The 25,835-nt window shown below is 37.8% G+C and overlaps 1 protein-coding gene across 1 annotated transcript in view; it reads right to left on the reverse strand.

Annotated features, from left to right (window-relative positions):
- LOC126183907 (histone-lysine N-methyltransferase 2D-like) overlaps positions 1–25,835 on the reverse strand; it is a 220,954-nt gene that overhangs the window by 185,756 nt on the left and 9,363 nt on the right. The window contains exons 2-4 of the mRNA XM_049926250.1: positions 24,024–24,165; positions 14,794–14,888; positions 14,356–14,697 (exon numbers count right to left, since the gene is read on the reverse strand). Coding sequence (XP_049782207.1) covers positions 14,356–14,697; positions 14,794–14,888; positions 24,024–24,165 — 579 coding nt within the window. The remainder of the gene's footprint in view (positions 1–14,355; positions 14,698–14,793; positions 14,889–24,023; positions 24,166–25,835) is intronic.

The following is a 25,835-nucleotide window of genomic DNA, read 5'->3' on the forward strand; positions in this document are numbered from 1 at the left end:
TAAATGTGTCATAATATATTGTGTAGTATTAACAGTGACTAGCAGAGGAGTTTGAGAACACCAGCCTTGCTCACAGAATTTCAATGAAGCTGGCAATCTACAGCATTGTTCTGATAACAGATTGTGTCTCCCTGATTCTGAACTGAGTGGAAGGCCTGAACCTGAGACTCTGAAGATTCTGTGCTAGACTGCACCTTCCTAGACTTGTGTCCTAGGGTTGAGAGTTCTGTAGGATCCCACTAAATGGGTCAGGTATGCACTACATATCAGAGGCAGCTACCCAGGTAGCTGACTGTGTGTGGGTTGCACACAAGATTTTTTTTTTAGGTTAGGTGACTCTCTATCCAATCCAGATAACAATAGCTGCAGGAAACCCAGAAGTATAAGTGTAAGATCCAAAGAAATGCCTCATGCAGGCAAGAGCATTAAAATCCAAGTGGTTAACTGCCAAAGCATTCACAATAACGTGACAAAATTTGAAGTGCTCCTAAAAAGCAGTGAAGTTCACAAACTACTAGGCAGAGAAAACTGTTTAAAAGCTGAAGCTGATAGCAGTGAGATTTTTGGGGGAAAGTTAAGTGTGTATTGAAAGGACAGGCTAATCGAAAATGGAGATGGTGTATGTGTTCCAATGGACAAGAAACTCAAATCCACCAAGACAGAGCCTCAAGCAACATGAGAGACCATACAGGCAAGACTCAGTATCAGCAGTGGGAATAAAATAGTAATTAGAGCCTTCTATCACCAACCAGACTCACCTCATGATGTAACAGAAAACTTAAGAGAAAACCTTAGCTTGAATGTAAGTTCCCCAAGCATACTGCAATCATCAGTGGAGACTTTAATCAGCCAACAATCAATCGGGAAGATTATAGTTTTGTTAGTGGTGGACATGACATGACACCCTGTGAAATATTACTAAATGCCTCCTCTGAAGCCTACCTAGAATAAATAGTTCAGAACCCCATACAATGGAAATATATTATATCTACTGGCAACACACAGGCCTGATGTCTTTGAGTAAAAACACATCAAAACTGGTCTTAGTGACTGTGAGGCAATTACAGTAAAAATAATGAGTACTAAAACTCAGAGCACAACTAAAACAAGTGGAAAGGTTTATACATTCTGATAACTAGACAGAGAAACTGTAGTGTCATCCCTCAATGAGGAATTCGAAACACTCAGCACAGGACAGGAGCATGTGGAGGAACTATGGCTGAAGTTTAAAAGAATAGTTGGTTATGCACTGGGTATATGTACTCAGTAGGACAGCTCCAACAAAAATACAATCAGGTTAACTGGTGCAATTCTTGCAGTTCTTAGAACATTAGACAGGGACGAGGTGAGAGATGACTCAGCACATGACTATTGTGGACAGAGAAGATGTAAGAAGCTGGAGTGTGATCACTTTAAAAACTGCAAGTGTCTATTTAATATAGGTTGGAAAACATGGAATGTTTGGATGCACACAAGAGTAAGTAGATGTAAATTATAGTCAGACATAAACAGAATCAATAAGGAAATGAGCAACCTCCAGATCTGTCAGCAGGCTGATTAAATTAATGTAAAGATTATATAAACAACTATTGGACATGGATGCAATCTCAAAATATTTTTATGGGACTATAAGTAACACAAATCCTGGAGGAATATTGATTATGAGATACAAGACTGATGCTGGAATTTGAAAGTGGGAATGAAAATAAGTGTGAAGGTTACAGAGATTGGTGAGAGATACATTTAATAGAAGCTGTGTGTGTGGTAGCGCCACTTATTCTAATGTTAGACATTCTGTTTGGCACTGAAGTTAATGATAAATGAAGGCTATGAAAATTGAGGAAGACAGTAACAATTGCTGTCTGCTTCTAAACAATATAAAAATGTTAAAGTTATGATTATGGGTAGAGCACTGGAATACACCTACTGAATAGCATGAATGTGATAATGAAAGTAAAGGAAGAATTTTGTGGTAGTTATCTATTCTGGTCATGGGAGTGGGCTGTTCTTAAGTTATATGTGTTCATTTTATTGACGAAACTTTAGAAGTAATGGAGAAATGGAATTAAAGTGAATATGGCTTTGAAAGAGGAATACCAGTAGTGTCAGTGTTTAAAGTATTTAGATGATGAATTGATGTGAGCTGTTGTTGAGCCAAACTAAGTTTCATAAGAGGAACAGAAGTCAGTGAGATAGCAGCATACATTAGGAATATGTACCAAGATTTAGCTCTGAAAATGCACTGAGGTCATTGAGCAGTGGAATACATGTTAAGGAAAAGCTGAAAAGAGTACACCAAGGGGTGCTGCTGCTTCATGATAACACATAACAACACAAATTTCGTAACACAGAAGTTATGTCAATTCTATTGAGAGACACTTGAGCATCCAGCCTTTTGTCCTGATATCACCTCAAGTGATTACCACATCTTCAGTCTCTTAAAAAAGACCTTGAAGCACCAATGATTCATGTCAGATGAGGATGTGAAGCATGCAGTTATGGACTACTTCACACAACAGGACATGGTGTTTTGTTAAATGTTATCTTCAACCTGATGTATCAGTGGGACAATTGCCTCAGTGCTCATAGTGACTTTGCCTGATTGGCATACCATTTCTGGACTGTGTGGCCTTCAAACAGAAACGTCTTGATCACCCCTTATATTTTACACATTTAAAGAAAACGTACAATATCTGGTCAAAGGTATCTTGACACACCTATGTTGTGCAGAATTGATCACTAGATGTCACAGAAGGCAGACCTGCCAGTATAAAAGGAGATGGGAAGTACTGTGTTGTCAGTACAGAGATAGTAACAGCAGAAAGGGTTGGTTAGGAGACCTCAGTGGCTTCAAACATGGACTGATCATTGGATGTCAGTTTTTTATCCTTCTAAAGCTATTAAAATCAACTGCAGGTGATTTGACTGTAAAGTGGATATATGAAGGAACAACCACAGGTAAACCTAGACCAGGCAGGCCTCATACACTGACAGACAGGGGCTGTTGGACATTGTGGTGGGTGAATGTAAAACCTCTCATGAAAACAAAGAAAGAAGTCACTCACAAGTTCCAGAGTGCTACCAGCAGTCCAGCTAGCACAGTGACTGTGTGCAGGGAGTCAAATGGGTTACAATGGCTGTGTGGCTTCTCACAAGTGGCACTCAAGTGGGTGTAAAGAGCAATGTCATTGGACAGTGTGTGACTTTAATCAAGTGATTTGCATGATGAAGCATCCTGTACCCTGTGGCAATCTGATGGAAGGGTTTGGTTTTGGCAAATACCTGAAGAACATTGCCTGTCATCCTTCATAGTGTTGACAGTGAAGTACAGAGGCTGTAGTGTTACATTATGGAGGTGTTTTACATTATTTGGTTGTGTTTCCCTTATTCTACTTAAGAAAACAACAAAATGGAAAGGTATTATCACATGTTATAGCATTGTGTGCTGCATACAGTAGAGGAACAGTTCAGAGATGATGACTGCATTGGCAACCTGACAATGCAACCTGTCATAAAGTAGCATCTGTGAGACAATGGTTTATGGACAATAAAATTTCTGAAATGGACTGACCTGCCCAGAGTCCCAACCTGAACCCAATGGAACATCTCTTAGATGGGTTAGAATGTCAACTTTGATGTAGGCCAAAATCACTATGTATTCTCTTTTTGGATCTTCAGGAAGAACAGGATGTCATTCCCCATACACATTCAGAAACTTCATTTAAAGTACCCCCAGCAGAGTTCCAGCTGTTCTAAAGGCAAAGTATGGGCACATCCCATATTAATGTCCAATAATAGGTATCCACATACTTTCTGTGAACTTCAACTTACAGACCTGATTCATCTGCAACTTTCATACATTGAAAGTTATCGTCTACATCCCATTAAATAATAGGTTCCTAAAATCTCCGCCACTATTCTAACAGTACACAATATGAAGTGTAAGAGAAAAGTAATGAGACTAATTTTTTATCTATTAAAGTTTTCATTTTTTTTCAAAAACTAGAGTAGTGAACTACTCTGAATGGAACAACGATACTGTCCCTTTCTGAATAGTTTCCTTTGGCAGCTTTGCACAGGTGGAGTCATTGTTCCCAGTCTTCATAGCAGCATTGAAAGGCTTCAGCTGGTAGAGCCTTTATCATGTCAGTCACATTCTTTTGAATGTTCTCCATAGTCATAAAATTATGTCTTCTTAAGACATTTTTCAATTTGGGAAAAGAAAAAACTTGTAGGTACTCAGAACAGGTGAAGAGGTGTGTTGTGGAACAACAGGAATGCCTTTTGATGTTAAATATTCTCTTATGGAAGTGGCTCTGTGACATGGCGATAGACCGGGAATGTCAGTTCTTATCCTGGTTTCAATTATATGGGACCTGGTCTTCACCTGGCACCATGCTCAGTTTCTGAGCGTTAGTGTCCTGTCATTCACACTGATCACATTCTGTGTTTATCTCCATGCTCATCACTAAGTAACGTTTGACTCTCTTATCCCCTGTAGACTGGCTCACCTGTTGAGTTTCATTGCCTCCCCCAAGTGGCTCGAGATATATAGTGAAACACCTTTCAGACCAAGAGTATGTGAACATTTCAGTCCTTCAAGGGAATTTGTTTCTTATTTACATAAATGATTTCCCACTGTGAGTAACATATGGTGAATAAGTGTTATTTTTTGATGACAGAAATATAATAATTACAGAAAATGAAAACTATTAACATGAAAAGTCTAATAACATGAACTGCTATGTAAAAAACCACAAAATTTAAAGTACATAATGAGGTCATTAAGTGTGTAGCTAGTACAGAACTTTAGGTATGTCTCTTGATCAGCAGTTCAGAGGGACAAAGTTATCAGAGTACTTGGAAAATGAATTAGCATGGCATATTATGTCGTACGAATATGAACCACAGTGTTTAATACCTCATGCCAAAGGACAACAGACTTCACACACATGCATTGTCATTAGCTATGATCTAATTTTCTGGAGTGCAAATGGTCAGAATATGGCAAATGTGTTCTAACTACAAAAAAGGGACATCAGAATAATGCCCTAGGACCCCAAAGGGGCCCACTGCATCAAACTGTTTAAAATGTTTGCTATTGCGACAGTTCTGAGTCATGCTGTAGTTTTTATACATAAAAACATTGAGAAATATGTAGCAAACAGCTCCATACATGATCACCAAACCAGATTCAGTTGTTGCTTGTACCTGTATAGAAAGATAAAAAGTTAAGATAAAAACTACTATGTTTTGCCAATGAGCAGATCCATATCATTCACTGACTGGCAAAAAAGTGAAGCAACTAGAAGATATGGTCAGTTGTCAATGTAACTTTGTATACAGGGTGCTACAAAAAGGTACGGGCAAACTTTCAGGAAACATTCCTCACACACAAAGAAAGAAAATATGTTATGTGGACATGTGTCCAGAAACGCTTACTTTCCATGTTAGAGCTCATTTTATTACTTCTCTTCAAATCACATTAATCATGGGATGGAAACACACAGCAACAGAACGTAACAGTGTGACTTCAAACACTTTGTTACAGGAAATGTTCAAAATGTCCTCCGTTAGCGAGGATACATACATCCACCCTCCATCGCATGGAATCCCTGATGCGCTGATGCAGCCCTGGAGAATGGCATATTGTATCACAGCCATCCACAATACAAGCACGAAGAGTCTCCACATTTGATACCGGGGTTGCGTAGACAAGAGCTTTCAAATGCCCCCATAAACAAAAGTCAAGAGGGTTGAGGTCAGGAGAGTGTCAGGAGAGTGTCAGGAGAGTGTCCGCCTCTACCAATCCATTGGTCACCGAATCTGTTGTTGAGAAGCGTACGAACACTTCGACTGAAATGAGCAGGAGCTCCATTGTCCATGAACCACACGTTGTGTCGTACTTGTAAAGGCACATGTTCTAGCAGCACAGGTAGAGTATCCCGTATGAAATCATGATAACGTGCTCCATTGAGCGTAGGTGAAAGAACATGGGGCCCAATCAAGACATCACCAACAATGCCTGCCCAAACGTTCACAGAAAATCTGTGTTGATGACATGATTGCACAATTGCATGCGGATTCTCGTCAGCCCACACATGCTGATTGTGAAAATTTACAATTTGATCATGTAGGAATGAAGCCTCATCCATAAAGAGAACATTTGCACTGAAATGAGGATTGACACATTGTTGGATGAACCATTCGCAGAAGTGTACCCGTGGAGGCCAATCAGCTGCTGATATCTGAGGTACTCTTGTGGCAAGCAAGACTCCCAGATCTGTTCCTTATAGAACATGTGTGGGACCAGCTCTAATGCAAATCTGTCCACATGCCACTATCCAGTTGTATGGTGAATGTCTCAGGAGACAATACATGCTGTACATGGTATGGAAACAACTGGTTCTCCTGTAGCATTCTCCATACAGTGATGTGGTCAACATTACCTTGTACAGCAGCAACTTCTCTGATGCTGACATTAGGGTTATCATCAACTGCACGAAGAATTGCCTCATCGATTGCAGGTGTCCTCATCGTTCTAGGTCTTCCCCAGTCACGAGTCATAGGCTGGAATGCTCCGTGCTCCCTAAGATGCCGATCAATTGCTTCGAACGTCTTCCTGTCGGGACACCTTCATTCTGGAAATCTGTCTCAATACAAATGTACCACGCCACGGCTATTGCCCTGTGCTAATCCATACATCAAATGGGCATCTGCCATCTCCGCATTTGTAAACATTGCACTGACTGCAAAACCACGTTCGTGATGAACACTAACCTGTTGATGCTACGTACTGATGTGCACATCTTTTCTTTATTTGTGTGTGAGGTGTGGTGTCATCGCCAGACACCACACTTGCTAGGTGGTAGCTTTTAAATCGGCCGTGGTCCGCTAGTATACGTCGGACCCGCGTGTTGCCACTGTCAGTGATGGCAGACCGAGCGCCGCCACACGGCAGGTCTAGAGAGACGTACTAGCACTCGCCCCAGTTGTACAGCCGACTTTGCAAGGAATGGTTCACTGACAACTACACTCTCATTTGCTGAGACGATAGTTAGCATAGCCTTCAGCTACATTTGCTACGACCTAGCAAGGTGCCGTATTCAATTGATATTGATATTCTATTAATGTATCATCAAGAGCGATGTTCTACAAATGTGGATTAAAGTTAAGTATTCCAGAAGCTATGTACTTTTCTTTATAGCATTCATTATGTATCCTGTTTCAGACCTCACGCCAGCCTGCGTGAGTTTAAGCGCGTGGCTTTCAGCTTCCTCTCATTGTGTCTAGGCTGTCTTGTCTAGACACAACATGAGGAATGTTTCCTGAAAGTTTGGCCGTACCTTTTTGTAACACCCTGTATGTACATCCCATCAGTAGGTAGGTAAATCATTAGTTTTACAATTCTCTGTAACAGGAAGAATGGTCACAAGAGTGCATTAGTGTTGTTCATGTTTAGTCATGTTAACAGGATTGGTATGGTATATAAAATGTGTGAACAGTGGCAGATATTGAGTGATGATTGTTAAGACATGGACATGGACAATGTTATCAGCACTTGACAGAGTTTGAAATGGGCCTTAGTATAGATCTCCATTTGGACAGCTGGTTGTCCCTGCAATATCGAGACTTATAAGGCATTTGCAGGTGACAGTGGTCCCATGCTGGACTGCATGGGAACATGAAGTCAGGTACATTTGTCATTAAGGTACTGGTCAACTACATCTGACCACATCATTGAAGGATTGTAATATTGTGTATTGTGCACCAAGCACATAATAACTCCTTCATATCTGCACCTGCCAGCTAAGAACAAGTAATGGACTCCCCGCAACATTCTGTCTCATTCCACATCACTTGTTAGAGACTAGCAGCAGCTGGGCTAGGGAATTAGCACCACACAAGTAGGCCATCATTAATACCACAACACAAATGCTGTGTTAGGAGTTGTGGCATGATCTACTGCATGATCTGCAAGTCGTGACCTGCTGCATGATCTGCTGATAAATGGCATCACATTGTTTACAGTGACAAATCACAGTTCAGCACTACCCTGGATGACCATTGTCTACAAGTATGGCAGTACCCTCAAGAGAGATCCAAGTCTTGCAAAGTTTTGGAGAAGCACAGTGGTGTTACCCTCATGTCACAATATTGGTATCCATTGGACATGGCTTCAGGTCATGGCTGGTAGTGATTGAAGGAACTATGACAGCACACCAGTAAAGCATGGATATCCTGCATTCTCATGTGTAATCTCTCATGCAGTAGAATTGTGATGCCATTTTTCAGGGGACAGTGCTCTTCCACTCAAGGCACGCATCTCTATAAACTGTTTGCATGATATCTGAGGTACTCTTGTGGCAAGCAAGACTCCCAGATCTGTTCCTTATAGAACATGTGTGGGACCAGCTCTAATGCAAATCTGTCCACATGCCACTATCCAGTTGTATGGTGAATGTCTCAGGAGACAATACAGTGGCTTTGTAACACTGTTACCAATCAAACCAGAGCATGTGTCCAGACCAGGAGGGGCTGAACAATATCATACAGATCAGAGGGTTCATATTGCCAAGTTTTTTGTAAATTCAATTCGATTTTGTAATCACTAAAATAGCACAATATACCCTATTAACTAGTGAAGTTTCATTTCTTTTACTCCTCCCCTTCTGAGTGCTTAACTCTTTTGTCAGGCATTGTATACTGCCAGAAGATCAAAAATGTGAAGCAACTGTGTTAATTAAAAACATGTCATAAAGCATATTTAATAAAAATTGTCTTTACTCAGGAAGAGAATTCATGCAAAAGAAACTGTTGCTATAAATAAATGATCAAGTTGACCAATAACAAAGTACCAATAGAGAATAGAGTGTATTTCCAAGTAACAAAATTCCAGTTTGCGAATTTTACCATATAATCTAAAAACTAAGGTGTATTATCAGAGCAGTCTTATACTTCATTTTGCTGTGTGAATCTCATCCTTTCTTTTCCTTTAACCTTATCTTATGTAATTCAGTGATAAAAAGACTACTTAGGCCTATGCTTGTATAATGTGTTTTTTACGTACTTTCAATTTTTTTACACTATTCTTATGTGCCTCAACTATAATTTATATATGTATCTACAGTCTGCGCAGAATACTATGGCCAGTAGATGTGCAGACAGCAAGGCATGCATGGGGAGAGTTGTACTGGTAGGGACTGTGGCAGGCACTGTAGGGGAAATGCCAAGTACTAGAAGGGAAGTGTCATTCTAAACTGAAGCCTATGCCCACATTTTTGTAAATATTAAGTGGAGCCCCTCTATGCAAACACTTGCATGGTGATCATTTGAAAAGGTATGCTGCCACCTCTGCTTTGCTTCATATCTAAGAAGAATTCCACTGAAAATGCAAAAAAAGCAGTGTTTTATTTTTGTCCAGTTGTTAATTGTTTACAACTTTCAGAAAATAGCCATGAGTGGTGAATTTTGAGTACGAATTTGATTTAAAATTTACTTCTTCTGCCAAAACATAGCAGAGTTTACACAGTCTCACCTCACTAACTTGCCCAGGTGCAACTGTGAGAGAAGTCTGAAACAATGATTTATTAAGTTAATTAAGTGAGGAACTGATGAAAAGTAAGGTCAGTATCTTACAAAAAAGCACAGTCTTGGTTATATATATATATATATATATATATATATATATATATATATATATATATATATATATATATATAATAGAAGGAAACATTCCACAAAGGAAAAATATACCTAAAAACAAAGATGATGTGACTTACCAAATGAAAGTGCTGGCAGGTCGACAGGCACACAAACAAACACAAACATACACACAAAATTCAAGCTTTCGCAACAAACTGTTGCCTCATCAGGAAAGAGGGAAGGTATATATATTAAAAAAAAAAGGGAATGTCTTCACTGATGTTGTTCCAAAACCCATAGCATTTCTCATTTCACTAGCTATCGATGGCCCTTAAACATTACATTCTTTGATTGAAAAGGTCTGTACTTAGTAGAATAATATAGCAGATAATGAAGTCTTGAGTAATAACCATATGGCAAAATACTCTCCTCTTCATGTGCTATCATTTGCCAAAATCTCATTTTGATATCTCAAACTGTTTAGAGGAATGATGTGGATAATTCACTCTGGCTTTATCGCTGGCACAGCACAATCGCAATATATCAGATTTTGTGCAGTGTCAAAATTCCACATAAATATCACAGTAACTATGACCACTAACAAAATGATGGGCACATCATATTGAACACAACATATAAAGCTACAAGTAAAGGAAGAATGTAATTTTTTTACCAAATACTTCCAATAAAATCATTTGAGAAATATTGCAGGGCATGTGTCTTGAGTGTTTCATCGCTGACAGGCTGAAAGGTGGCAGATAGCGTAGGTGTCCATTTCGAAGCAAACAAATGAACTTGCCAAGCACTTTGGATGAAAATTGGTCACTGTGCATTTGCCACTGTATCCTGGAGGACTCTTTGTACTGGTATGTATAACAACAACATCCAAACAAAAAAAAAATTACAGATTATAAATAAATAAATAAAAACAAAAATAAATAAACGTAGCTCCAGGGATGAACATGTCAGACTGATTTGCTTAATTTTCTGTACAATGTGTGAGAAATGTAGAAAAATTTGAAGTAGGTACGCTCAAATAAAGAAGGTACATACTTTGCAAAAATATGCTTTTATTTCTGGTATGAGGGCTATTCAGAAATTTAGGTCTGATGGAGTGTGAAATGGAAACTATAGTGAAAATCCAATGAAGCTTTGCACAGATGTGTTAAGCAGTGTCTCTTGTATACCCATCGATCCCACCACATTGCTCTTTTCAGTTCTGAGTGCACATTAAGCATGTAAAGATCCTTAGGACAATAGTGTTTCCTGCCAAATATGAGGGTCTGTTGTGAGATTTCCTCTGGTGTCATGCAACCCACATAACATAACTGTCATCTGTTTCCTTCTGCTTGACAGTTCTCGGCCACACTCTGAAGGGACAATGAAGCAGTGTTTTTGATGGGAAGTGTTTGATCACCCACAATAGAGCCTGTAATTGACTCTCCCTGAGTTTAATCTATCCTCACATGAACCACTAGCTATGAAGACAGCATTCTGGCACAGACAACGAGCTGTAGATGAGCATAGAGAATTGGCAGGAGCCACAGGTGGCTTGATTCTATGACAAGGGTATTGGAAAGTTGGCATGATGCTATGACAGATGTCTAAATCAGAGCAGTCACTATATAGAGAAGTATGTGGAAGGTGTAGCTAACTGTTCCATTTTGCACCTGATCGGACTTTACTTTTTGAACAGGCTTCATTCTTGAAGAACACATTCTCACTGAACAATTGAAGCATATCCTATAGCGTGAAGTATTATGCTCCTGCTGGTGTAGTCAAAATAATTACAGCTCACCCTTTAGGAGTGATTATCCTCATGCTGTAGCCATAAAAGTGATCATTGAATACTCCATCACATCAGCAGGGTGTACATTGCTTGATTACAGATACGTATCACATACAAACAATCCTGTTGGAAGAACATCCGCAACTGAGCATTATGACAGAGGTTGAAAATACCACTTCAGTTGTAAATTAATTTATTTTCACACGACCGGTTTCAGACTGTACCACCACATGTACCAGAGCATGGTGTGCTGCCTATGAGTGCAGAACAGGGAGTTTACCTGTTCTGCACACATAGGCAGCACACTGTGCCTGATACATGTGGTGCTCTGGGACCACAGCACAGCTACGACACCAGAGGATGGGCTTAAATATTCCAAAACTGATCATGTGAAAATAAAGTTATTTACAACTGAAGCATTAATTTCAACCTCTGACATATTGTAGAATCAGGACAACACTTTACATATAGTGACACACTTCCCTCTGCCATTACTATTATTAAAGAAAATGTCTGCCTCAGTAGCTGAGTGGTCAGCATGGCAGAAAACCACATGAGCGGCCCAGGTTTGATTCTAGGCCAGGGACTAGGTGTTGTGTTGTCTTCATCATTTTCATCCTCATTAACATGCAAGTTGCTGAATCAGAGTCAACTAAAAAGACTTGCACCAGGTGACCAGTTTACTTGATGGGAGGCCCTAGCCACACACACATTTATATTAAAGAAAATGTGTGCAATGAGCAAATACAAAACTGAGTTACATTACTCTAGTCCTAGTTTTATTACTGACATTTGTCTTTTCTTGCCATTTTTGCATGATATCTTTCACACTGTTCATTGCACAGTTCACACATGCAGTCTACATTTGGGTGGTGGAATCTGTTGTCCTGGCAGAACTTATGGTGAAAACCACATGCTATGGACCCTGTTACTACATGTTGGAATTCGTAGTTTGCCTGTCTCCAATCTACATCAGTGATGTAGAAGTTATTCCAATAGAGTTCTGTTTTTCTGTGAATATTTGATTTGTGCTTTCATAGGTCTCAGTGTTTGGCAGGAATTCTGATGTTTCTCATTAAGATGTAAGCTACCCAATGGACTGGATTCATTTCATATAGTGGGGTTTGACTTTCTCTATGTTGGTATGAAAAACACCAACTTGTACCATAGTTCAGAATCTGTGTTAAACTGTAGGTCTCCCTACAGCTAGCTGAGCCAGCCAGTTCAAAAATCAGAGGAAGGAAACTGCATACCACCTCTAACAGGACCATGCCTAGTAAAGCAATGTGATGTCCAAAACAGTCTTCAGACTGATGACTATTTTACTTTTTTTATGTTAAGAGGTGAGTGACTTCTACTTTGTCACAAATTATGTTAATCCCATAAGTTGCTATTGATGTTGTGGCTGTTTTAAATAGTGTCACTGCCATTTTTATTGACAGTTTCTGATGCTGATGCTTGCTGTAAATTGCTTTTATTGCTACTGTTGTTCTTTATTTTATATAGGTGTTGAATAATATTAGTATTATTTGCAGAGTAACTCAAAGATATTTGTATTTTGGAAATACATCTAGTGGTTATTGGGACGGGTGAATATGTCTTTTGGTATAGTTTATCACCTCTTCTGAAAATCATTTAAGCATATGTACTGGATATGTAAAAGAAGAAGAAATATCACTAAGTTCATTATTTGTTCCTAAAAATCTCACAAACTTGGAAAAAATAGAGGAAGAGAAAAGAATTAGTGTTTACGGGAGTATCTTTTGGTTGTTATTTAGTTTCTCTGACCTTGGCAACAGGCAGCAAGGAGTACAAATTATCATTCAGCTAACCAGATATGGGGTTTTCAAGGTTGATTCATTTGCAAAGAATGTAGCTCTTCTCCTTTCCTACATTCCAGAATCTGAACTTGTGTTCTGTTTCTTGTTGGAAACATGATGTTAAAACCATAATCATCATCTATTTTGATTTCTCAGGAATTCTTTTATGTCAGTTTTAAGGGCTGTTGTATTGTAACTTATTTATAATTATTTCCTTCTGAATTTGCAGCCATATGATGAAGTATCATGCAGGATAAATGGTAAAAACAAAATTGGAGATGTAGTGATAATACTGGTCCTTCCATAGAAACATAAGCTGTTACTTACTCAAGCACAATGGTGTTCAGTGCACTCCCATCAAGCATAAATAATTTTACCAGTGCAATGCCACAATTTAAGAGTAAACCAAAAGAATATCTACTGGAAAACTCCTTTTACTCCCTTGATGGTTTTTAATGTAAATATTTCTTCATTGTAATTTAGGAATGATACAGTATACAGTTATATCTATTATACCACTCTGTAAATGTTTAATGTGTACTATAATTTTAGCACACAACTGTTATTGCATATTAACTACATTGTTTTATACTCCAGTTTTACTGTAGTTTAAGTTCAGTTTTGTACTAATTAGCATAAGTTGTTCCCATATTCATGTTATATTACAATTTGTAATTATTGCATATTTATTTCACTGTTCACATTTATGGTTACAATATCTCAGTTTTTAATTTTTTTGGTTATCTCAATTATTATTTTTTGTTGATTTTGTTTTTGCTTTGTTAAACTCAACTCATTCCTTATCCATACAATTTTTTTTGTTTACCATAACAGCAGAACACCAATAAATAAATAAGAAGTGACATAGTTCTAGTGGGAAATACAACTAGTTGGCAGTGATGATGTAGGTGGAAATAAATCAATTAAATGAAAAGTATCGTAGGATGTGCAGTCGAGGGACATCAGGTCACCCTATTTTTCTGACATTCAGGTGAATGTGGCCTGACATGTAGAACATTGAAGACTACCCTCTGCCATTCTATACAATTGCACAAATGTGCACAAATGCAGTGCTGCCGAATAGTGAGAAGGCAAGATTACCGTCTGCTGGCGTATTTGCTGCAGCTGCTGCTGCTGCTGGTCTGCAGAGTGTGGCAGCGAGCGGCGGATCTTCTTGAGGTGCTGTGCCTGGTGCTGCAGCTGCATGTGCTGCTGGTACATCTGCTGCTGCTGTGGTGTCAGGTGCTGCGGGAACAGTGCACCTGATATCTCTCCAAACTCTCCCAACATCTGCTGCTGCTGTCGGAACAGTTGATGTTGTTGCTGCTGTTGAAGCTGCTGCTGCTGGAGTTGCTGCTGCTGCATCTGTTGCTGTTGCATCTGCTGCTGTTGCATCTGTTGCTGCTGCTGCTGTTGTTGTTGCTGCAACTGCTGCTGCTGTTGCTGTGACTGCATCTGCTGTATCCTCTGCTGCTGCATGTGTGCCATGGGTTGCAGCTGGTCTTGTAACTGAGCTGTGTTCATCTTCTGCTGTGTAGCTTGTGGGTACTGCATTGTAGGCTGCTGGAGTCCTTGGCTGTTGGTACTCGGCTTGTCGTCAGAAGGTGATGGGCGTGGTGATGTTCCACCCAAACCTGAGAACATATTGGATGCTCTCTTGAGAAAGGCAGCATTTTTTTATCTATCTGAAGACAGTGTCAGTAAAAAACCATATTCTTAGATGATGCAAACATCTAAAGTTAGCAAAAGCCTGCTTGTTTACATCAGAAGATAAATCATCTGCTGAATTTTGACTGCTTGGGACAGTACAAGAAGGGAATGCAGAAAGGACCACTTCTGCACCACTTCATCATTGTTCAGACTATCCTAATCCTCCATTTCAGCATACCCTGAGCATTCTCAGTTAGTTGATCAGTTGTGCAACAGAAAGTTTCAGTAACTCTTGAACAGAAAATTTCAAAGAAATGAAACATTTCCACAAAAATTTAATGTCCACAGTTAAGATAAGTGTTATGCAACTCAAGAGATTATATTCCTAAAGATCGATAGCATCTCTTTTCACTTTTTAAGGTGCTCTAATAATGTTGATATTTTAAGGCTACAAGATTGAACAGTTTATTTGGTTATTTCCTTGTAGTTTATCCACATACAAAGTGGCTGAATATCATAACGGTATTTAATGCCTCACATAGTCTTCACAATAACTTGATAATACATACGTTTTGCCATTGCCTTTGTCCAGACAGTCTGTAGTGTATCTGATATGTAAATGTGCTGTGTGACTGTGAAGAACAGCTATGCAGTGTTGTATAGATTCAGCTGTGTGGTTGTGAAGTATTATGAAACTGAAAGATAAGGAGAAAATTATGCTCAATGATGGCACATGGCTCTCTATTCTTCAATGTGACTGAAGGAATCTCAGGGTTAATGACTCCACCTGACAGATAATTACCAACCCGTAATGCAGCGATAACTGGAATTTAAATTATAACATTACTGAATAGTCTGTTGATCAGCCACCACACTCCCTCTCTTTGTTGGTGAAAATCATATGATGAATATTTCCTCCTCCATTAACATTTGAATCAGATACATGCAGGTAGGCCATGGAGGTGTTAAGATAAAAAAAAAACTACAAATAGTACATCTTGACATCTACATGAAGAATCGATAATATGTTCTTAGAGTCTCATCATTCACTCTTTCTGTTCCTTTCATTTAGTACTTACTTACATAGACAGTGTATTTTTAGCATGACCAAAGTATCTGTCAGCAATAGATCTAAAATTCACTTTCAAAGATGAACTGATCTACATTGCTAATTATATTTCTTCACACAGACAAATTTGGAATTACATTCATTCTTGACACTGGAAAAGATTAGTTTTACTGGTACTGATTTCTAATTCAGGTATACATAAGTCCAATATTAAAAATTAAAATTTTAAATACACTTTTTAGTGATATCCAAACATAAATGATAAACTCCAATGAATGTTTTAAAACTGTCTTGCATTAAACAGTGGTACAAGTTTGTTTATGGTATGTAATGTTGAAATGACTCCTCTTTAAATTTCATGGCCAAATTTCTTTCCTATCTTTCATAAATAGAGCTTGTTCCTCCATGTCCAATTACCTCATTGCTAACAGTCTTTAAATCATATTCCTCCATGTTTTATTTTTATGGGATGCAATGCGTGCTCTTGTCAGGTCAGCTAATACTTGAAAGCTTTCTGCTTACAACTTTGTACCAAAGGCAGTCACATTGTTGATGCTAGAAATCTTAAAAAACTAATGAACTATATCTTCTCAGACTTTATATTATCAACTTATTTGCTATGTATTTTTATCCAAAGTATGACGAGTTAAGGTCAGACAATGGAAGAAATTCATGGCTGTGAGTTTGCTTTGGATGAAGAGGTACACAGCTGGATATAATCATGGTTCCACAGGCAACTGAAAATTTTTGTCCATGAAGACAATGACTCTTTTCTCACAGTGGGTAAATGTATTCATAATAATGGCTTTTGCTTTTGAAATACACAGTCCACTCACATTAATCCTTTCAATGTTACAGACATGCTCTTTGCATTCTGTGCTGAGACGCTTTTTTTATGACTGTACTGCTTGCCAAATTCTGGTGCCTGTGTCAAGAGATATGAAATATATGTCATTCAATTTTTGAAAATTATTTGATGAAAAACTTTGATTTTTGTGCATCTTACAGTCTGATATCTTTGCTTGATAAAGGGCTGAATTTATTTTCGTTGTATGCCACACTGTGAAAGACAAGTAATTATGTGACACAGGACTCACTACTGCTTGACTATAAGCACAAAATTGATGTGTCACTGATTAATAAAGAGGGAAGAAAGCCCTGAAGGATTGATGAATGGACCACATCACTAGTAGGCCACAGTTTAAAGAAATTTGTAGTGAAGGATATGGTGATGCTCATTAGCCAACAGCCTCAATTTTGCAGGAGTATTCATTCATGTCTGAATACTCCTGTGAAGTGTTAGGATCCTTAGATATTATTTAGGTAAGACCTTAACTGCCAACAATATTACAACACTGTGAAAGACAAGTAATTATGTGACACAGGACTCACTTTTGCTTGACTATAAGCAGGATACTGATGTGTCACTGATTGATGAAGAGGGAAGAAAGCCCTGTAGGATTATTGAATGGACCACATCAATAGTAGGCTACAGCTTCTATGTATTTGTAGTGAAGGATCTTGGATATAAACCATGTGCAGTAAATGCTTAGATTCATATTGGTATAATGTGGTGATGTGGTTGATCCTTTTGAGTTTCTCAAAAAAATTGCTGAAACCAAGCTGGACATTTCTTCCCTTCTTTGTTGGTTGGTTTAAAAGAGGGGGGAAGGGATCCTTTCTTTGTAAATCTCCAGTATCTGCTATTAGCTCAGTTTGGTACAGGTCCCATAGATGGGTCTATGTGATTTATTATCCCAACAAATTGTTACACCAAGATAAATGATTCCAATTGTGACTCATTGGCATTGTAGATGTAGTATACAACATTGTTTTCTTTTTTTGTGAAGTGCACAATTTTAACTTATGAACATTTACAGCAAGTTCCCTTGCCCCACTTTGAAATCTTATGAACAGCCGACTGGATAATTGTGCAGCTGTTTTTGGAGAGTACTTTATTATATGGGTCCATGGACACACCTGAAATACATTCTACATCTGTTGATGACCCTCTATCAAGAATAACATGCTGCAGCTTCCCTACCAAGAAATCCTCAAACCATTCATACACTGTACGATGACACTTTTGATAATAATTGGAGCTGGGGAACTGGGTCACATGCTTTTCGGAGGTCAAGAAATATTGCCTGCCTGACTTACTGGATCCTTGGCTCTCATAATTCATGTGAGAAAAGTTTGAGGTGATGCACATGATTGATATTTTTGGAATCCATTCTCATTGGCATGGAGGAGGTCATTCTATTCAAGATATCACATTACATTAGAGCTTGGTTTGTTGATATGATACTGGGAAAGTGAAATGAGTCTACAGAGGAGATTGATTACAAAACACCAGTATGAATCATCCTAGATTACTACTCAAGAGTGTGGCACACATTTAAAATAGAATTAATAGGAGATAATGAACATACATAAAAAAGGGAAGTACTAATGGTCACAGGTTTGTTTGACCTAAGGGAGAGTGTCACTGAGGTGCTTCAAGCACATGCTGGAAGTTAGATGCCAACTATCCCACAAAAGCATACTTACAAAGTTTGAAGAATCACTGTTAAGTAATGACTCTATGAATATTCTATAACTCCCATACTCCCATACACACTGTTAAGACAAGATTAAACTAATTACAGTACATACAGAGGCATTAATGCAATTATTCCTTTTGCAGTCCATACATCCATGATTCCAGTTGTGACTCATTGGCATTGAAGACGTAGTATACAACATTGTTTTCCTTTTTTGTGAAGTGCACAATTTTCACTTATGAACATTTACAGCAAGTTGAAAAGAAGGTATAACATGTGCTACAATGGGAAGTACCATCTGCCATGCACTTCATAATGGTTTGCAGTTTGTTGATGTAGAGATAGAAGTGGCTACATCAAATACCTGGAAGGTTTCTTTGAAATAGTCATGCCCAAATTCCTTTCTCATCCTTGTCTAATCCTAATATGAGAACTATTACATTGGACCATGTCAGATCATCTCTCATTCCTTTTTTGTCATGTGTAGTATTTTATTCTTGTTATTATATGTAAGTCCAGGATGAACTGAAGTGGGAGCATGAAATTCATCATTTGAGTATTATCATTTCTTTTATGTGGCACCAAAGGGCCACCAGGCTTATTGTGCCATCTAACAAAGAAATCTCTATCAATAATTAACTTATTGAGGAGTACGTCAACAGACCGCATACCTTATAATTTCCTCTTAGGTATCTATGCCATTTCAAGATAGCCTATATCAATTAATTCACAAATGAATTATGCCTGAAAGTGTGACAAATACAGAAATCAGTTTCACATAGTAAAATGCAGACAGTAATGAGCAGAAGTGACTTTTCTCAAACCTTCAACAAACTCATATGCTATCACTCCACAAGCCCACAGAATACCCCAGAGCAGTTTGGGGTTTAATGTGACATCATTATGAGAAATTTTATTATACTACTTCCTTCCCTTTGTGAGTCAGATGTTTTTGATGAAAAGTTCCTCCATCACTAAGATAATCTGTCTTCATAAGACATAAGTAAACTTGCAAACTGGACATATGTCTTTACAAATGATCAAGCTGTGAACATGATTTGTAGCACCATTGCCCCCTGTCATTCATCCTAGTGGACAATATGTAGCCATTTGATTATTCTCGAACTTAGATACGTTGCCAAGATCCTCAATACGTATACATTCATGATTTTGAGACTGAAGTGTGGAATAAGAATAATAGTTTCATAGCTTTTGATTTCATTGCTAATATAGCCAGCAGTTGACTACATGGTTGTCCGTATGTTATATTTGGCTCATACCAACAAAACATCATTAAAATGCAACAGCTGCTGTTAAAAAAAGGAGGAAATAGCCATAGTCCCCAAGAGTTATGATGTGCCAACACCATTCAATTGTTTGATAAGTGTTTGTGTGGAATGAGAACAACAGTTCTGTTTTGCCCACTGTCATGAAAGGAGACTTATTTCCACTTCCAATGGACAATAATTTTAACATTGTGTTGTCTGGCTGTTATCAGACTCTGTTACTCAGTGTGTTATGTTGCATTAATAGACTTGTGTTTATAGTAACTGGATTAGTCAGAATTCATTTTTCTACAGACTTGTGATTTCATGTACCTCAGATTTTTCAACTTCTCCTTGTATTTGGACCTCAAGACATGGAACTGCATACATAATTGCATGTGAGGACATTCAGTCACAGCCATGGAGAGTGAGAAAGATAATTGTAGATTTATTTAAAAAAAAAGTGTTTTGTATTTGGGCTGATCATTTCACAGACTGTTCTCTTTGGTCACCTGCATGTTCAAAAGCAGAACACCAAACATACTGTAGTGTATTACATAAAGTACTGGCTGCTCAGTCAGATGAAATGGTCAGCATTAAAAGTTGGTTTCCATCTCAGTCACAATGTATTGTTATTAATGTGTGATCAGTTACAATGCCTTATGCGACATCACCCCATTACTAAGTTGATAGTTTCCTGATATGTCAGGATATATCCTATCACTGATCCCTCATGTTATGTCATAATTCCATTCCCCCATTTTGCCCTGTTCCAAAAGAGTGCCATTACCAGCATATCACAAAACTCCCACATTAAGAGGTACAAAGAAAATACATAAGCCCACTACTACCTTAGAGTGATTGGTAATGCCATAGATTCCCCATATTACTGGCTCGCCAGAGAACTCAACTCCTTTCTTGACAAGCATTGCCATTACCCAGCTACTTATTCCATTAAAAATTGATAAGAGCTCATTGCCTGCTTAAATGATACTTATGTTACAAACAGTGCGTACATGGCAAGCTTGGACATCACCAACATGTACACTAATATCCCTACAATAGAAATTTCTCTTATTGGTGAGAATAATTTGAAACAATACAGTAATGTTGATATATAAGTCATTAATGAGTTCAGTATGCTCCTCTGACTGGTCCTTGGTCACAGTTATTTTTGATCTGGGGCTAGTAGTCTTGCCATGGTTTCACCACTCATGAACACAGTTGCTGTTATTTTCATCATCCACATCAAATCCCAATTTTTGAAATCAATGCCACCCACAAACACAATATTGTACATTATGGCATTAGATGGATGATGCTTTTTTTCACTTTATAATGGCTCAAAGGAACAAATTATCCAATTCCAGCAAGATTTGAATTGTATGCATACCCAAATACATTTTATGTTGTAGCATCAGAGAAACTTATCTCTATGTTTCTGCTCATTTTTGCATCTTCACATGGGATGGACATATGATGTATGTTATCTACAGGAAGGAGTTAATCACCAACAACATTATTCATGAGTCATGTAACCGTCTATACAAGTACAAGGAAGTCACATTGCATGCCATGGCACAGCATTTACATGACATAAATCTTAACAAAGATCTCAAAACAATTAAATATATTGCCCACACTAATGGCTATTGAACACAAGTAATTGATTTTCTGGAATGGCAGATTCTTCAAAAGAAGCATTCTGGTATTACCCAGGAGATTCCCCTCACACCCATCAATCAAGACAAGAGTAGTAAGAAGTAATACAAGTACCATACTTAGGGACTGTATGACTAAAGAAGGCAGATGGCATGAAACCCATAATGTAAAGCCACACACACATTTGGGTGTCTATAAAGTCAAGTGTGGAGACTGTGAGTGCCAATACACAGGCCAAACAGAATGGACATTTGCTGTCAGGTTAAGGAACATCAGGATGTAAGTAATTCAAAATATGCTTTAACCAGTGATCTTAAGGCCTGTAAACACTCAATTCCTGTCATCACCAAGAACCACAGTATCCTCCACCATCATACAAAAGGACATATACTTGACCTGCTCGAGAGAATTTAAATTTGGCAGCATCTGAACCAGAACCCCAAGTTTATGCTAAATGAACAAAATTTGCTGAAACACAAGTGTATTATAAATAACTATGGATTTCTTAAGTACTAAATGGTGTGCATTTATTCTAAGTCTTCCAAGATTCTATTTTTTAAATAATAGATCTATTGTTTTATCATCGACACTCCCATGCAACATTTTCTTTTTCAGGCTACTCTTTAGCTGTCATCTTGTTGCTTGATTGTTGGATGTACTTTGTGTATGCCATCAGTACCCTGCTCCTGCTGCAGTTTTAGTTCTATATTTTATCTTTTTACTGTCATGCATTCCATCATGTTGACTTTTAGGCATTTCCCCATACGCTTACAGTTACATATTATACATTTTGTGTCTTAAAGATAATGCTCCCATGTGTCAAAGTTAGTTTATTTTATTTCATTGCAACGACTCTGTCATTGCATTAATCCTATTTTACCTAACCACAGGGATCACAACCATTATACGTAGGTGTAATTTCTTTACTGGTTTTCCCTTGTCCTAGTGCATAGCCCTTTTACTCCCCACTATCTTTATTATGTCTGGTACTGTGTGGATGAAAAGTGCTGTATTATATGTGTACATTGTTACTCTCATTATGTTTATCATTTCAAGTTTAACTAAGCTTTTTATACTAAGATGTTTTTGCTCTGTAAGGATGAATCTGTACATAGATACTGATTCTTACAGTCAGCATCATTCCCCTATCACATCACACTTGTCATTGTTTTATTGCTTAATTTTTAGATATACTGTTATATTTCATCTGTAACAACCATTTTAGATGTATGTTTATCTTACATCTCTTTAATGTGATGTACTCTGTCATGCTGCTTTTGGGTGTTTTTGCCGATTTCCCACGTTTGTATGTTATTTAATTATTATTATATCTGTAGCTCTAGTTTGTATAGATTTTTTTAAACATACTTTTGTAAGTGGACAGACCTGTCAACCCCTTTTCCCACTCTCTCATGGCTATTTACTTCAGTTTCTCACCTCATTGGCTCCATCATCAGTTTCTTCCACTGCAGTGGTCAGCTGGCTACTGGGCTGTCTGCACTGGTCACTTCCATGTGATGCTGTCCAGTCAGTCACTGTGTTTGCTGGTCTTACACGTGAGTTTAGTTACTTATTTATTTACAGTATTGCTCAGTTCATTTCCATCTGGTAACCCCTCCCCCCAATGTTAATGTTCTTTCCCAGTCCCATGCATTTGTGTGACGTGGGTGCACTGCCTCATGACTGACTGGCCTGGCTCTCACACATTTATGTTCTCATAATTATGTAAGTACACCATTTTCCACAACTGTAGGTTTCATTTTAGTATGTCAATCCAACAGTACTTGTACATTGGATGCCCCTCACCTTGATTGCAGTTGAAGATGAAGCCTTAAGCTCCAAAGCTGGTCATTGAATAAATTAAGAAAATTACTGAAAACTGAAGTGGACTTTCATTCTATAAAAAAAAGTAGACATCATTGAGTACTGAGTAATGTCATTGAGTACTGAGTTAATAACTTATTACACTAGTCAATTATGTCATACAAACAGCTGGGAGCAATAATGCATGGGAATGGAAAATGGAGGAACATGTTAGTTTATTTGCTAGTGATGTGTCACACTTTGTTTCTTGGGTGGTATATTGAAGAACTGGATTTCATCTAAATAATAAAATACTGAAAAATGACTGTATATTCTTTCATGGAATGTGTTTAGTTTGTGAGCTACCGTATGCTTTTGGCCCAAAGGGAATAGAGAACAAATATACCAATGGGCATCATAGATATCTCAGTGGTCTTTTCACTTCATGGAAAAGTGCGGAAGAAGTATCAAAAATGGGTTCAGAGGCACTCAAATAATGACACTGATTACCTTGAGAAAAAGTACGTACAATGTTTTAATGAAAGATTGTCAGCCAGAAATATGGAAATATTCTCTTGCCACCCACATAACATTCCAATGTAGGTATTAAATAAAATATCAAACTAATGACAATTCATTTAGAGTTGTATCAGTCACTATTCTCAGTGAATGGAATGTAAAGAATGCTTAACAGGAAATTATTCTATTGTAGCGTCATTGCAATGATCTGCAGAGCAGTGATGGAGCAGGTACAGGACAAGGTGGAGATGAGCTTACCAAGAGCCCTGCTGAAGTCTGCTAGCATTCCACTTATGGTCCCTGAGGAGGCCTTAGAAGGTGGTGGTTGTGCTTGTGATGCATCAGACTGGTTGTGTGCAGGTGCCTGTGCCGCCTGCTGCAGCAGCATGCCGCCGCCCTCCTGCAACACAAAGTATGCCTGCCAGCATGTAGCCAATAGTTTCCTCTTGTAACTAAAAATTTGATAACTTAAGAGACATGAACTTAAATGTTCCAGTCAATCAGAGCTACCTGTTCCCCCTCCCCCTCAGTGCATTCCAAGGGTTTAGAGTGCAAACTTGGTTACTACAGAAAAGAACTGACAGATGGCTCTGAATATAGGCAGCCAAATACTGAAATCAGTACATATGTACAATAATATTATTACTTTGTTTTCTACTATTTCATTTCTTATACAGTTTATTTCTCTGTTTCAGCTTGTGCAAGTGTAATTTGAAAACATAAATAATTTAAAACATTTTGTTTAAGATGAAATTAATTTTGTCATAGAAATTCATACACATGCTACAAAATTTTCCATACATCATCAGTTAATTACAGAAGATAGATAAAAAATGGCATGGTGCTCAGAACTCATTAAATATTGTCATTTTCAAGAAAATACTTCAAATCACTGTCCAGCCATTGAGAGTTTGGATTCTGTCTTATCACTAACTCACTTGGACTTGTTTGTTCTAGAGTGGCTCATTCAATAAGCCTACAAATAATTGTACTTAATGCCTCTCATGAATTCTCCTCAACTGTTTCCCAGTATTATCGACTGTGATATTTCCTGCAATGTTCACATGCTTTGCTGAAATTATAAAGTGAGTAATATCTCAAGACTTGGTGGTATGTATCAGAAGAATGAATATGATTTTATGTAGGTCACAAATCATATGCTCTCTGAGATTTACAGGCATTGGTGTAACACATTTGTAACACATAGTCCATCATACCACTAAAAGCTTAAAGATTTGTTGTTATTCATTTATGTACATGAATATTTCCTACATATTCTACCATATAACATTAATTTGGTGATTGTTCATAAATCTGTGAATAATCTTCTTTTCAAGAGTGCATTATTTCAGAATAATAGGAACTGTAATAATTTAATGTTGTAAAAATGATATGTGGCTGCTTCCTACATTTCATGCTTTTGTAATATGACATTAAGCCTTTTCTATGAACAAGTCTTCATATTTCAGCAGTAATATAATGTAGAGCCCATGCCTGATACACATATTTTTCTTACTTTTATGTATAGTGTATTCTCTCAAAGTATTATTACATATCTTTGTGTAAAATCAGCACTAGCATATGTTGATGCCATTTAAGAAATTGATCAGTGTCTAAATGTTACACAATTAATATTATGCCATCTTTTATTGTCAAATGGAAGCAGATGAGAACTGATTTTAGACATATTTCAGCCACTGTTGAGTGACAGACAAATAGTTGTCTGGTACCAGAGCGTGTATTCAATCAACCTGCTCCACTTCTTCTAATAAAAATGTATTTCAAATAGTGTCTTATAGGCAAGTACTTGACTTCTGAGATTATGCACAACTAAAGTAAAGCAGATAAAGATCTATTGTCTGAATAACTGTGCAGAAAAGTGAGTTTAGCTAAGTCCAACTTTCCCAAATGTTTGAGACAAGTTCCACTCAATGATGTACCAATTAAGCAGCTTATTATGTGTCTACTTATAAAAAATATATTCACTGTATTCAAAATAGTATCTATCAAATCCCACTATTTTCTACAATTTACAGACGTATTTGAAATTAAGTTAGTGTGAAGAATGCA

The sequence above is a fragment of the Schistocerca cancellata genome, chromosome 4, assembly GCF_023864275.1.
Source record: "Schistocerca cancellata isolate TAMUIC-IGC-003103 chromosome 4, iqSchCanc2.1, whole genome shotgun sequence".
Classification (NCBI taxonomy): domain Eukaryota; kingdom Metazoa; phylum Arthropoda; class Insecta; order Orthoptera; family Acrididae; genus Schistocerca; species Schistocerca cancellata.